General features: G+C 39.5%; 1 protein-coding gene across 1 annotated transcript in view; it reads right to left on the minus strand.

Annotated features, from left to right (window-relative positions):
* The window catches only part of LOC136876001 (uncharacterized), a 262339-nt gene extending 261807 nt beyond the window's left edge, over positions 1-532 (minus strand). The window contains exon 1 of the mRNA XM_068228298.1: positions 241-532. Coding sequence (XP_068084399.1) covers positions 241-254 — 14 coding nt within the window. The 5' untranslated portion in view covers positions 255-532. The remainder of the gene's footprint in view (positions 1-240) is intronic.
* Between the last annotated feature and the right edge of the window lie 12049 nt (positions 533-12581).

Genomic DNA, 12581 nt, shown 5'->3' on the forward strand with positions numbered 1-12581 from the left:
ACAATGCAGTTTGTCTATCATGCCCCCTTTAATTTATATTTACATATATATTCTACAACTAACACTATAGGCTATAAAGCAATTTTATATACTGGGGGAATTCAGAAACAAAGAATGGATTAAAAATCGATAAACGTCTTTCCAGTGTAAGCTCGTTCCATTCCTTTAATACATATAGAACAGTGCAGTAAATTTTACTAATATTGTCTCATATTATAGCGCATTAATATGAATACTTACTTATTATCAGACATATCCCGTGTTGTATGTTTTATTCACCACGCACAGTACGTCATTCTGAGAACAATCTGATAACTTATTTTCGTTCCACAATAATGTTTACATCTATCTTTGAGGTTAGAGTAACCGAAGATCACTATCCATGCACAGCAACTTCATTTCGCCTTTTCGGTACAATAACCCTAGTAACGATAATTACAAATAAGAAAATGGATTATTTAGCTATTTATATATGAAGTTTTCAACAAGATAAAACACATGAAATTTCACTTCAAACTCTAAACATTCAACAAAATTACGAAGAGTTTGGCAAGTACTGCTGCCATATGAACATTTTGATAATAACATTTACTCCATGGACTCCTCCATTGTGTACACGACAGACAGCGCCAACAGACAACATCGTATGTGCGGAATCCTGAAACTAAAATTGACTTTCTCATGCAACCTCTTCGCTACCAAAGAATTGATATCCACGTTCTATTTCTATAGATGGACTGGATGGATAAATTATTATTGTTTTTTTTAAAAGGTGGTATATGTGGGCAACCATCCATAATATCCTCAGACTGCTGTTGATACATTGTTAAATGCTTTTAGACACTTACGTTGGCACCAACTGTAAATAATAAATGAAAATCGTCGAATATCAGAAACAGAATGACCAACTTACACAGCTGTTTGAATTTGCTTTCTTTTTATCTTGATACAAATCAGAGCCATCTACAAATATATCAATTATAATATGGGCGGGGTACTCCACCATCTCTGTAAAGGCCATGAAAGACCTTGGAGGAGTGGAAGATAACCTTGGTGGGATCAATCAACTAATTGTCTGCATTTAGGGCTGTCGCCTAGGTGGCAGATTCCCTATCAGTTGTTACCCAGCTATTTCTTAAACGTTCTCAAAGAACTTTGTAGTAGGACAGTGTGTTTAACCTTGTGCCCCGCCGCCTTTGTTTCCAGGAATTAACTCGGTACGCAGTTTTGGTGCAGAGTGAGTGAACGTCAGGGCTTGTTTTATAAGGGAAAATATTCGCGAAGACATAGGCCTATCACTAATATTATACGCCTCCGGTTCAATCATGCTCTTACCAAATACAGTAGAGACAATGGGTGGTGTGAATAAAAATGAGCACGCACTCTTTACTCGCGAATTTAGAGTAGGCACTCAGTGAGGTGAATAAAAACAGCCTGTCGGAAGCAATCACTCACAGCAGACCTGTGACCTTGAGCACTCACTCCAGTCGCTCGAGTATCAGAGTAGGCGCTCCAAATTTCTGGTGAATAAAGGTAAAGCAGGCACTCTTTCCGGTAAGCGCCTGCTCATGTTTCCTTGATCTAACTCGGTAGGTGACTCCAAATGATAGTGTCAAGTTCAATAGCATGGCAGAGGTAATGGTGGTGGTTAATCGGAAAAGAAAATTATATAAACTTGGCAGAGAATCATCTCAACTTGATTACAGAGTGTTATAAAGGTCCAGTAAGGAGCATGCTGAAGAACCTCCGTGGAACAGACGGCAGCGCGCCAGCCTTTCACCTTTGGGTTCCGTGGTTCAAATCTCGGCCACTCCACCTGGGATTTGTGCTGGACAAAGCGGAGGCGGGACAGGTTTTTCTCCGGGTACTCCAGTTTTTCCTGTCATCTCATTCCAGCAACACACTCCAATATCATTACATTTCATCTGTCAGTCATTAATCATTGCCCCAGAATAGTGCGACATGCTTAGACAGCCGGCACGATTCCTATCCTCACCGCTTCATTCATTCATTCCATTCCTAACCCAGTCAGATGACTGGAAACAGGCTGTGGATTTTCAAGGAGCATGCTGAATGGTTATCGGAGCATTTCCTTGGGCATGCCAAAGAAACAAGACTTGGTGCACTAACAAATGAAGAAAAAAATGTAAATCTTCTTGCGTTATGTTGGTGACCCTGGGTTTCAGAGTGGAGTTGGTGAAGACACCTCGGAGAACTGTGTAAAAAACATTTTTGCAGGTTTTGATATGAACAGAAATGAAAGCAGATTATTAGATAAAATTCCAACAAATGTTGCTTAGATGCAGGAAACCAAACCAAACCAAACACCATGGCACTACAGCCCTTAAAGGGTCTTGGCCTACCAAGCGACCACTGCTCAGCCCGAAGGCCTGCAGATTATGAGGTGTCGTGTGGTCAGCAAGACGAATCCTCTCGGCCGTTATTCATGGCTTTCTAGACCGGGGCCGCTATCTCACCATCAGATAGATCCTCAACTCTAATCACATAGGATGAGTGGACCTCGAACCAGCCCTCAGGTCCAGGTAAAAACCCTGACCTGGCCGGGAATCAAACCCGGGGCCTCCGGGTAAGAAGCAGGCATACTACCCCTACGCCACTGGGCCGGCCTTAGATGCAGGCTAAATGGCAAGAACGTTTGAGCTTCCCTTATGCTGTCGGAACTGCAGACTGTACTCATGTACAAATTCAGAAGGCACATGTTAATGGGAATGACTACATTTATAGAAAAGGCGTCCCTAGCATTAATGTACAGGCCACTTGCATTGGAAAGGAAGAATTCAACCATTGTAGATGTATCACGGCCTGACTCTGTCTTTGACGTCCAGCTCCATAGCTAAATGGTTAGCGTGCTCGCCTTTGGTCACAGGGGTCCCGGGTTCGATTCCCAGCAGGGTCGGGAATTTTAATCATCATTGGTTAATTTCCCTGGCACAGGGGCTGGTGTATGTGTTGTCTTCATCATCATTTCATCCTCATCACGACGCGCAGGTCGCCTACGGGAGTCAAATCACAAGACCTGCACCTGGCGAGCCGAACCCGTCCTGGGATATCCCGGCACTAAAAGCCATACGCCATTTCATTTCTGTCTATGACTCGCGAATTTGGAGGAACTCCGATGTTTGCAGAATTATGACGCCTCTGTAGGAAGTTGAAGGGGTGACAACTTCTGCAGATCTTACAACTTGCTTACATCATGCCAACACAGATAGGTCTTATGGCGACGATGGGATAGGAATGGCGTAGGAATAGGAAGGGATCGGCCATGGCCTATTAAGGTACTACTCCAGCCTAGTGTGAAAATGGGAAACCACAGAAAACCATCTTCAAGGCTGCTGATAGTGGGGATCGAACCCACTATATCCCGGATGCAATCTCACAGCTGCGTGCCCTTAACCACAAGGCCAACTCATCCGGTCCTGCAGATCTGGTTCCTTAAAAATTTCATTCAATTGTCAATATATTATTTTCAACATAATTAATGTTTATCAGTTACGTTATAGGCCTACCATTTTCCTCGATTATTAATGCCGTAATATTCAGGCTATGATTTCCTACCTTTCAGACAGCCGATGGTAGGGTTATTCTCCCCCTGCATCAGATTCATCAGCCGCTTCTCCCATTATTTTAACGATATGCATTTGTTTCCCGTACGCCTTAATTCTACTTTATATTTCAGTCTTGTTTTCATATTTTGTAATTTTTTAGTAACACTTGTTACACGAATTATGTTGCACATGTGGATTTGGCCCTGTTTTACGGCCGGATGCTCCTCCTGACGCCAACCCTAGATGGAGGTATGCAATCACTATTGCGTATTTCTGTGGTGATTGGTAGCATAGTGTGTTGTGTGAATATGAAGAGGAAAGTATTGGGACAAACACAAACACCCAGTCTCCGGGCCAGAAAAATTAATCAGTGGCGATTAAAATCCCCGACCCAGCCGGGACCCTCTGAACCGAAGGCCTCAATGCTGACCATTCAGTCAATCAGACAGTTGTTGGACGGAAATGTTTAAGTTAAATTTAGCGAGTAGTTCACACTGAACTGCATTTATTGCACTTGTTTTCTTGGCTTCTTATCCGGTAACTGTGACTTTGAAAACATAATTGTATGTTCCTTTAAATTAAAATGGAGATAAAAGCGGACTGGAATTCCACACTGTCGTCTGCCATGTTAAGCATTGAACTACCCGGAAGTCATCGAAGTGTTATCACAGTCTAAGGTGTTATATACATGGCACGTGCACGACCTTGATCAGTGACACTGAGTGGCTGCTCCAGACACTCGAGTGTACGCTGTGCTTCTGCTCTATATTTTTATTCACCGCAAATGCGGAGTGGAAGCTTATCGGCAGGAAGACACTCAGACACTCAGCGAGCACACGCTCACTCGCTTACACTCATTTTTATTCACACCACCCAATACGCGACACTTACGGATTTCGCCTTGCTAAAATGGGAGACAATTCGACGTTGGCGCTCCTAGTGACTTGACTTGAACAAATCGCACTAAATTCAAATATCAATGGAAATGTATATCCGGAAATGGATAAATAAATTACGTCTAGAAAGAAAGTGGTATTGAGATATTAACTTCGAAGTTGCTAAAGCAATTCTGGATAAATGAATGAAGAATTATTTAAAAGGTTATTATTCAAAGACTGAAATTAGACACATAAACAAGATATGAAATGGGCTGCTGTGAAATGGCTTGATCTTTCATTTATGGATTACATTTTAGCTTTAGCATTCCTGCCTGAACTTTTACGGTTGGATTTGCCTTTTTTCTCATTTAGAAAATATTGTATCATCACATTAAGACACTTGTCAATAAAAATATCGGCACATTCCTTACACACATGATGCAATGAATTAACATTTAAAAGCTGGACAATTTTCCTTTTAACATGAAGCCTACTAACGGAAAGAAAATCTATAAAATTCCGGCTTTAATCTGAGAAGAGGGATTAAAGAAAGAAAATTATGAAAATGTTGCCGATAGTGATGCTTTGAGGAATATTTACGTACAATTAGAGTAAAAATGTAACATACCCTTGGCTGTATAGTCGAGGATTTTTAAAGTCGCTGGCCTGGAAATAATCTGAGAAGATCTTATAATTCTTATATAAGCGTAACGTCCCTTCTTTCTTGTACACCTTATCCAAATCACTTCTGTGACATTTCAAAACCCACAGATCACACCTATAACAACACATCGGTATTGAAGGTTAACTGCTGCACTATACAATAAAATATGCGTACCGGTATTACATTTTATGCCAGTTAAAATATGGATCGAGCAGATCAGAAGATTATGAAGTACTATAAAAATCTCTGTCACTGGAAGAATATATATGCAAACACAATATAACTTACATTTTCTTGTCACGAGGGAACCTGAAGAACGACCGCGCTTATTTCTCTACTTCGTAATTACTGCAGCCAAACACAGCACATACCTTTCCCCTCATGTTGAGAGGAGATATCAAGGAATGACACACGCTACTATTTAATTATGTCAACTCACTGAAAACGCATAAATAACACCAAAAACTTCACACAAAAATACACGTGCTCTTATGAGAGAATCAGTACTGTTCAGGTCTATCCGCTAGAGTGAGCTCCAATAGCTGTCCCTCGATATCTCGCTCAATGTCGCGTATTGTCTCTACTGTATTTGCTCTTACTCCTCAATATAAATATCGTTTTCGGTTGGCTACTTTGCCTTATGTGTGTAGTGATTCTGATGGCGACTCTAATCATGTTTTTTTTTTTTTTTTTCCATGTCCTGTCTATTTACATCATTGCCGTAAATTTCTCCATACTCTCATACAGATGAAAATTCCTTTTCCTACAAGTATTCCTTGTTTGTTATCTGACCCTTCCCCTGGCACGATACAGGTTCTTGAAACTGACTTGCAACTTATTAGGTCGTGTTACGTACATTTAGTACGTGTGAAGATGTGTTAAGTACAGAACAAAAATGGCCAACCAGACACCAGTGGGATCCGAACCCACAACCTCCCGATTTTGCGTCAGTTGCTACCACTGGTATCTGGTTGGCCATTTTTGTTCTGTACTTAACATCTCTTCAACACGTACTAAATGTACGTAACATGACCTAATAGGTTGAATGTCGGTTTCGATTACAATGCGGTCGTGAAAATTCAATATTCATCATACAGGTTCTTAATCAATTCCTCGATGATGCTCAGTTGACTTTGTGAATTTCATTCTCACTCCTGCTTCCATTCGAACTGTGTGTACGATCCATGCTCTAAGTGACTTCTGTATCTCATAGTAATACTGCTCGGGGAGTGTTCATTCTGGTGAAAGAAGAATTTGTAAGCTACGAAAAAGTTAAAGATGAGACACATGAAATTCTAGGTGTAAGGCTCATTTCCAAAGATAATAGGCAACTTGATATATTTGGAGTGTACAGATCGGGAAAGGGTAGCACTGTCGCGGATTCAGAATTGTTTGATAGGACAGTCAGCTATGTGGGAAACGACATGGAAAGAAATGTGATTGTAGCGGGAGATCTGAATTTGCCAGATGTCAATTGGGAGGGAAATGCGAACAACAGGAAGCATGACCAAAAAATGGCAAATAAGTTAATATGGGAAGGACAGCTGATTCAGACAGTGATGGAACCAACCAGAGGGAAAAATATCCTGGATGTGGTGCTGATAAAACCAGATGAGCTCTATAGGGAAACTGAAGTAATAGATGGTATTAGTGATCATGAAGCTGTTTTTGTGGTAGTTAAAAATAAATGCGATAGAAAGGAAGGTCCTAAAAGTAGGACTATTAGGCAGTACCATATAGCTGATAAAGCAGGCATGAGGCAGTTTCTAAAAAGTAACTAGGATCGGTGGATAACGGTAAATAAAAATGTAAACAGACTCTGGGATGGGTTTAAAGAATTTGTTGAGGAATGCGAAAGCAGGTTTGTACCTTTAAGGGTGGTAAGGAATGGTAAAGACCCACCTTATTATAATAGAGAAATAAAGAGACTAAGAAGAAGGTGCAGACTGGAAAGAAGAGTTAGAAATGGCTGTGGAAGTAAGGAGAAATTGAAGGAACTTACTAGAAAATTGAATCTAGCAAAGCAGGCAGCTAAGGATAACATGATGGCAAGCATAACTGGCAGTCATTCAAATTTTAGTGAAAAATGGAAGGGTATGTATAGGCATTTTAAGGCAGAAACAGGTTCCAAGAAGGACATTCCAGGAATATTTAATGAACAGGGGGAGTGTGTATGCGAGGATCTTCAAAAGGCAGAAGTATTCAGTCAGCAGTATGTAAAGATTGTTGGTTACAAGGATAATGTCAAGATAGAGGAGGAGACTAAGGCCACAGAAGTAATAAAATTTACATACGATAACAATGACATTTACAGTAAGATACGAAAGTTGAAAACTAGAAAAGCAGCTGGAATTGATCAGATTTCTGGGGATATACTAAAGACAATGGGTTGGGATATAGTACCATATCTGAAGTACTTATTTGATTACTAGCTGATGTACCCGTGCTTCGCTACGGGATTCTCAGAAAGACTGACTTGGTGGTTTTCCTAACTGAATTCAACATAGGTCATTACAAAAATGTCAGTAGGAATGTAGGGATTAAAAGCAATATTATCATATTAAATTATCAAATGAAAAACCGCACACTTTCTCATTTTCAACGAACAGTACTACGGTGCTGATCTAACAGTCCAAAGTTCCAGAGCTAGAACAACCAGGTCGCAGACTGTCATGAACACTCCTCTGTCATTATTCCATTAAATATGCACACTACTCATTCCAATCAGTGCCTCAGAGTAGGGATTGAATAGCTCGAATGCTATGATGAACCAGTGTGTTACGTACCAGTAGTATCAGAAAATGTATGAACCAGAGGAATGTCATGCTAAAGAAGAAAGTTCTCCTACATCCCAGCTATTTCCTGCCAATGTTCAGTCAGGCTGTTATACTCGGTACGCAGTAGTAATCCCATCTATCGGAGTTGAGCGGCACCATAAGAAACGAAGAACATCACAGCAAACAATGGTCAATGTAAAGTTATTGTTGATCAGTGTTAAGCGCTTTGGATATTGTAGGCCTTCTGAAATACCACTCTTATCATAGTTGGTACAGTAAAACAGAATGAAACATAAATGATCGGAAATTGTATCATCTATAACTTTTGTTATGTAGTACCGTACTTTTCGATAGCACCAATAACATAGGTACCGGTATTAAAAATTAAATTTTAGGCGCCTTCCCCTAAACTATCATTTCATCTCGGGGAAAATAAAATTATTTACAGCCTAGACTGTAGTTTCTTATCCCCGACTCTATATAGCGGTTTTCATTAAATTCTGTTAACCCATTTTCTCGTGGCTCGGCATTGATATGGACTCTGCAACAAAAATACAAATTCATTAATATCTGTGGTATCAGAGCTGGTACGGTAAAAATGTATAAGACATAAATGATTGGAAATTGAATTCGATATAACTTAAGTTATATAGTATCTATCGATAGGACCGCTAATAATATAAATATTCGATAATTAAATTTAAGGCCTTCCCCTAAACTAGCATTTCACTCAGCGTGAATAAAATGATTTAAAGCCTAGATTGTAGCGGCTCATCACACGACTTTACATGCCGATTTTAATTAAATTCTCTTCAGCCGTTTTCTCGTGATGCGTGTACATACATACAGACAGACAGAAATTACGGAAAAGTAAAAAGTACATTTTCTTGTTACTATGGACATGATCGATACAGAAATACCATTCTTTTCAAATTCTGAGCAATGTACAGACAAAACTCTTATTTTATATATATAGATTGTTTGGTCGGAGGAGCTGTACCAGATGAATGGAGAGTTGCTATTGTAGCCCCGGTGTATAAAGGAAAGGGTGATAGACATAAAGCTGAAAATTACAGGCCAGTAAGTTTGACATGCATTGTATGTAAGCTTTGGGAAGGCATTCTTTCTGATTATATTAGACATGTTTGTGAAATTAATAACTGGTTCGATAGAAGGCAGTTCGGTTTTAGGAAAGGTTATTCCACTGAAGCTCAACTTGTAGGATTCCAGCAAGATATAGCAGATATCTTGGATTCTGAAGGTCAAATGGACTGTATCACTATTGACCTGTCTAAAGCATTTGATAGGGTGGATCATGGGTTGCTATATTTCTAGAAAATAGATCTCAGAGAATTAGAGTAGGTGAAGCTTTATCTGACCCTGTAATAATTAAGAGGGGAATTCCTCAAGGCAGTATTATTGGACCTTTATGTTTTCTTATATATATAAATGATATATGTAAAGGAATGGAATCGGAGGTAAGGCTTTTTGCGGATGATGTTATTCTCTATAGAGTGATAAATAAGTTACTAGATTGTGAGCAACTGCAACGTGACCTCGAAAATGTTGTGAGATGGACAGCAGGCAATGGTATGTTGATAAACGGGGTTAAAAGTCAGGTTGTGAGTTTCACAAATAGGAAAAGTCCTCTCAGTTTTAATTACTGCGTTGATGGGGTGAAAGTTCCTTTTGTGGGTCATTGTAAGTATCTAGGTGTTAATATAAGGAAAGATCTTCATTGGGGTAATCACATAAATGGGATTGTAAATAAAGGGTACAGATCTCTGCACATGGTTATGAGGGTGTTTAGGGGTTGTAGTAAGGATATAAAGGAGAGGGCATATAAGTCTCTGGTAAGACCCCAACTAGAGTACGGTTCCAGTGTATGGGACCCTCAACAGCATTACCTGATTCAAGAACTGGAAAAAATCTAAAGAAAAGCAGCTCGATTTGTTCTGGGTGATTTCCGACAAAAGAGTAGCGTTACAAAAATGTTGCAATGTTTGGGTTGGGAAGAATTGAGAGAAAGAGAAAGAGCTGCTCGACTAAGTGGTATGTGGAAAATTCTAAATTCCCATGGAGGGAATTAGATATTTTTCACCAATAGAGCATGTCCAAAATATATCAGACGTAAGGCTTTTCAGGCATTTGCTCTATTAACCAGCATTTCGTCTTAGGTCTGACACTAGGCTCTTCAGAGTGGGATGTGTCAGACCCTACCCACTGACGCTGGGTGTATGTAGGTGAACTTATCAGAAGCCTACATAAAAGGTACAGTCTGATAACTGCATACGGGAGATAAATCTCCACAATGAAATTATTGCCCGCCTAGCAATTCCGAATGGAAAATTCTAAATTCCCAGGGAAGACGAAACGCTGGTTAATAGAGCAAACGCCTGAAAAGCCTTACGTCTGATATGTTTTTGACATGCTCTATTGGTGAAAAATATCTAATTCCCTCCATGGGAATTTAGAATTTTCCATTCGGAATTGCTAGGCGGGCAATAATTCCATTGTGGAGATTTATCTCCCATATGCAGTTATCAGACTGTGCCTTTTATATAGGCTTCTGATAAGTTCACCTCCATACACCCAGCGTCAGTGGGTAGGGTCTGACAGATCCCACTCTGAAGAGTCTAGTGTCAGACCTAAGACGAAACGCTGGTTAATAGAGCAAACGCCTGAAAAGCCTTACGTCTGATATGTAAGTGGTATGTTCCGAGCTGTCAGCGGAGAGATGGCGTGGAATGACATTAGTAGAAGAATAAGTTTGAGTGGCGTTTATAAAAGTAGGAAAGATCACAATATGAAGATAAAGTTGGAATTCAAGACGACAAACTGGGGCAAATATTCATTTATAGGAAGGGGAGTTAGGGATTGGAATAACTTACCAAGGGAGACGTTCAATGGATTTCCAATTTCTTTGAAATCATTTAGGAAAAAGCTGGGAAAGCAACGGATAGGGAATCTGTCACCTGGGCGACTGCCCTAAATGCAGATCAGTATTCATTTATTCATTCATTTATGGAATCGTATAATTTCTCGTGCGTTTTTCAATATTAAATGTGTAGTGACTGGGTAAAAAAATATAAAGAGCCCATAAGCATCAAGAAGAAGAAGGTCAGGGCTATGTGCCGCTCCAGAAGTGGAAATTACGTTTCTTAAATTTGTCGATTTCCTGATAGGGAATCGAACCCACGTCCTGGGTGAAACAAGTACGCCTTTACCGCCTCGGCTAAGCAGCCTCTAGTGATACCAATTGATGTTGTTATTGGCTTTACGTCCCACTAACTACTTATTTAGACAGTTTTCAGAAACGCCTATATGCCGGAATGTAGTCCAGCAGGAGTTCTTTTATGTGCCAGTAAATCTACCGACACGAGGCTGGCGTATTTGAGCACCTTCAAATAGGCCTTCCACAGGACTGACCCAGGATCGAACCTGCCAAATTCGGGTCAGAATGCCAGTGCCTTCTCGTGGGAAAGCGATGGTTGATACGGTACCGGTAATTCATAACTAATGTCAACTCCTCGTCCTTCCATATTGGCACATTAGATATGTTTTCACAAGGGATGGATTGTGATCACAAAGCTGTTAGTTTGAAATTTCACTGCTCTATGCAAAGTGATCCTCAAATAAAATTATTTTCAAAAGGTTCATCTCACAGCAAAAAATTATAGGTTTTATTTCTATGCTTGAACTGGTTGATGGGAATCATTAATAGGGGCATCAAAAGATTGGGTTGGCAAGAAATTTGATCGTTTCCTTTATATATTTTTATTACTGTTTGAGGATTGTTTTCCAGTCATTTAAAAGTCAATAATATTATACATTCAAACCTAGGTTTACAGACTTGAAGTGGTTTACACCAGAGCTTTGAATAATGAGAAATCATCTTTTGCTTTACTATAGAGTTTTTAACAGTAATAAAAGCCCAGAAACATCAAATTTATACACAAATACAAGGTGTTGGTACAAACAAGCTACGGCATAATGTCAGCTAAACAAAAAGCTAATGAATGTTATATTGAAAGTACAGGTACCGTAATAAAAGCAAAGCAGCTTGGGAAGTAGGGGTAATCAATAAAGAGAGCAATAGGAGTGTTAAATATAGTAGGGCCAAAGTTGAGATTACACTAGATGAATTCAATACCAGTAACTACCAGTACATCATTCAATCTGCAAATAATTATGAGAATATTCCCACCACTGATAAGGATGCATTGAGCTACCTCATCAACAGCAGAATATTTGTTCCTGAGCAGGGCAGGTATGGAAAATAGTGACAGAAAATGAAATTAAGTGTATAGTGATCAATTTAAAAAATTCTGATAGCAAGGATGTATATGGTATATCAAAAAAACTTCTTCAAGACTGTAGTTTCATATATTCTGAAAACTTTCACTGTTACTATAAATGTTTGCTTACAGACTGGGGTTGCCCATGTAGCCAGAAATATGCAAAGGTAACCCGTTTTCAAAAAGGGCCCTATAAACGACCCCAGTATTTTCCGAGCAGTTTCAGTTATTCCTATTTTTTGTAAACTTCTAGAGTACCGTATGTAATGACACAACAAATTGTACTGTAGATCCTTTTGAATCTAATAGCCTTCTGTGCAAGAACCAGTTTAGCTGTCGCAAAGGTAAATCAACAGTTAAGCAATAGAATCCCTCTTGCAACATGTTATTTCTGGTTT

The sequence above is a fragment of the Anabrus simplex genome, chromosome 6, assembly GCF_040414725.1.
Source record: "Anabrus simplex isolate iqAnaSimp1 chromosome 6, ASM4041472v1, whole genome shotgun sequence".
NCBI classification, from domain to species: Eukaryota; Metazoa; Arthropoda; class Insecta; order Orthoptera; family Tettigoniidae; genus Anabrus; species Anabrus simplex.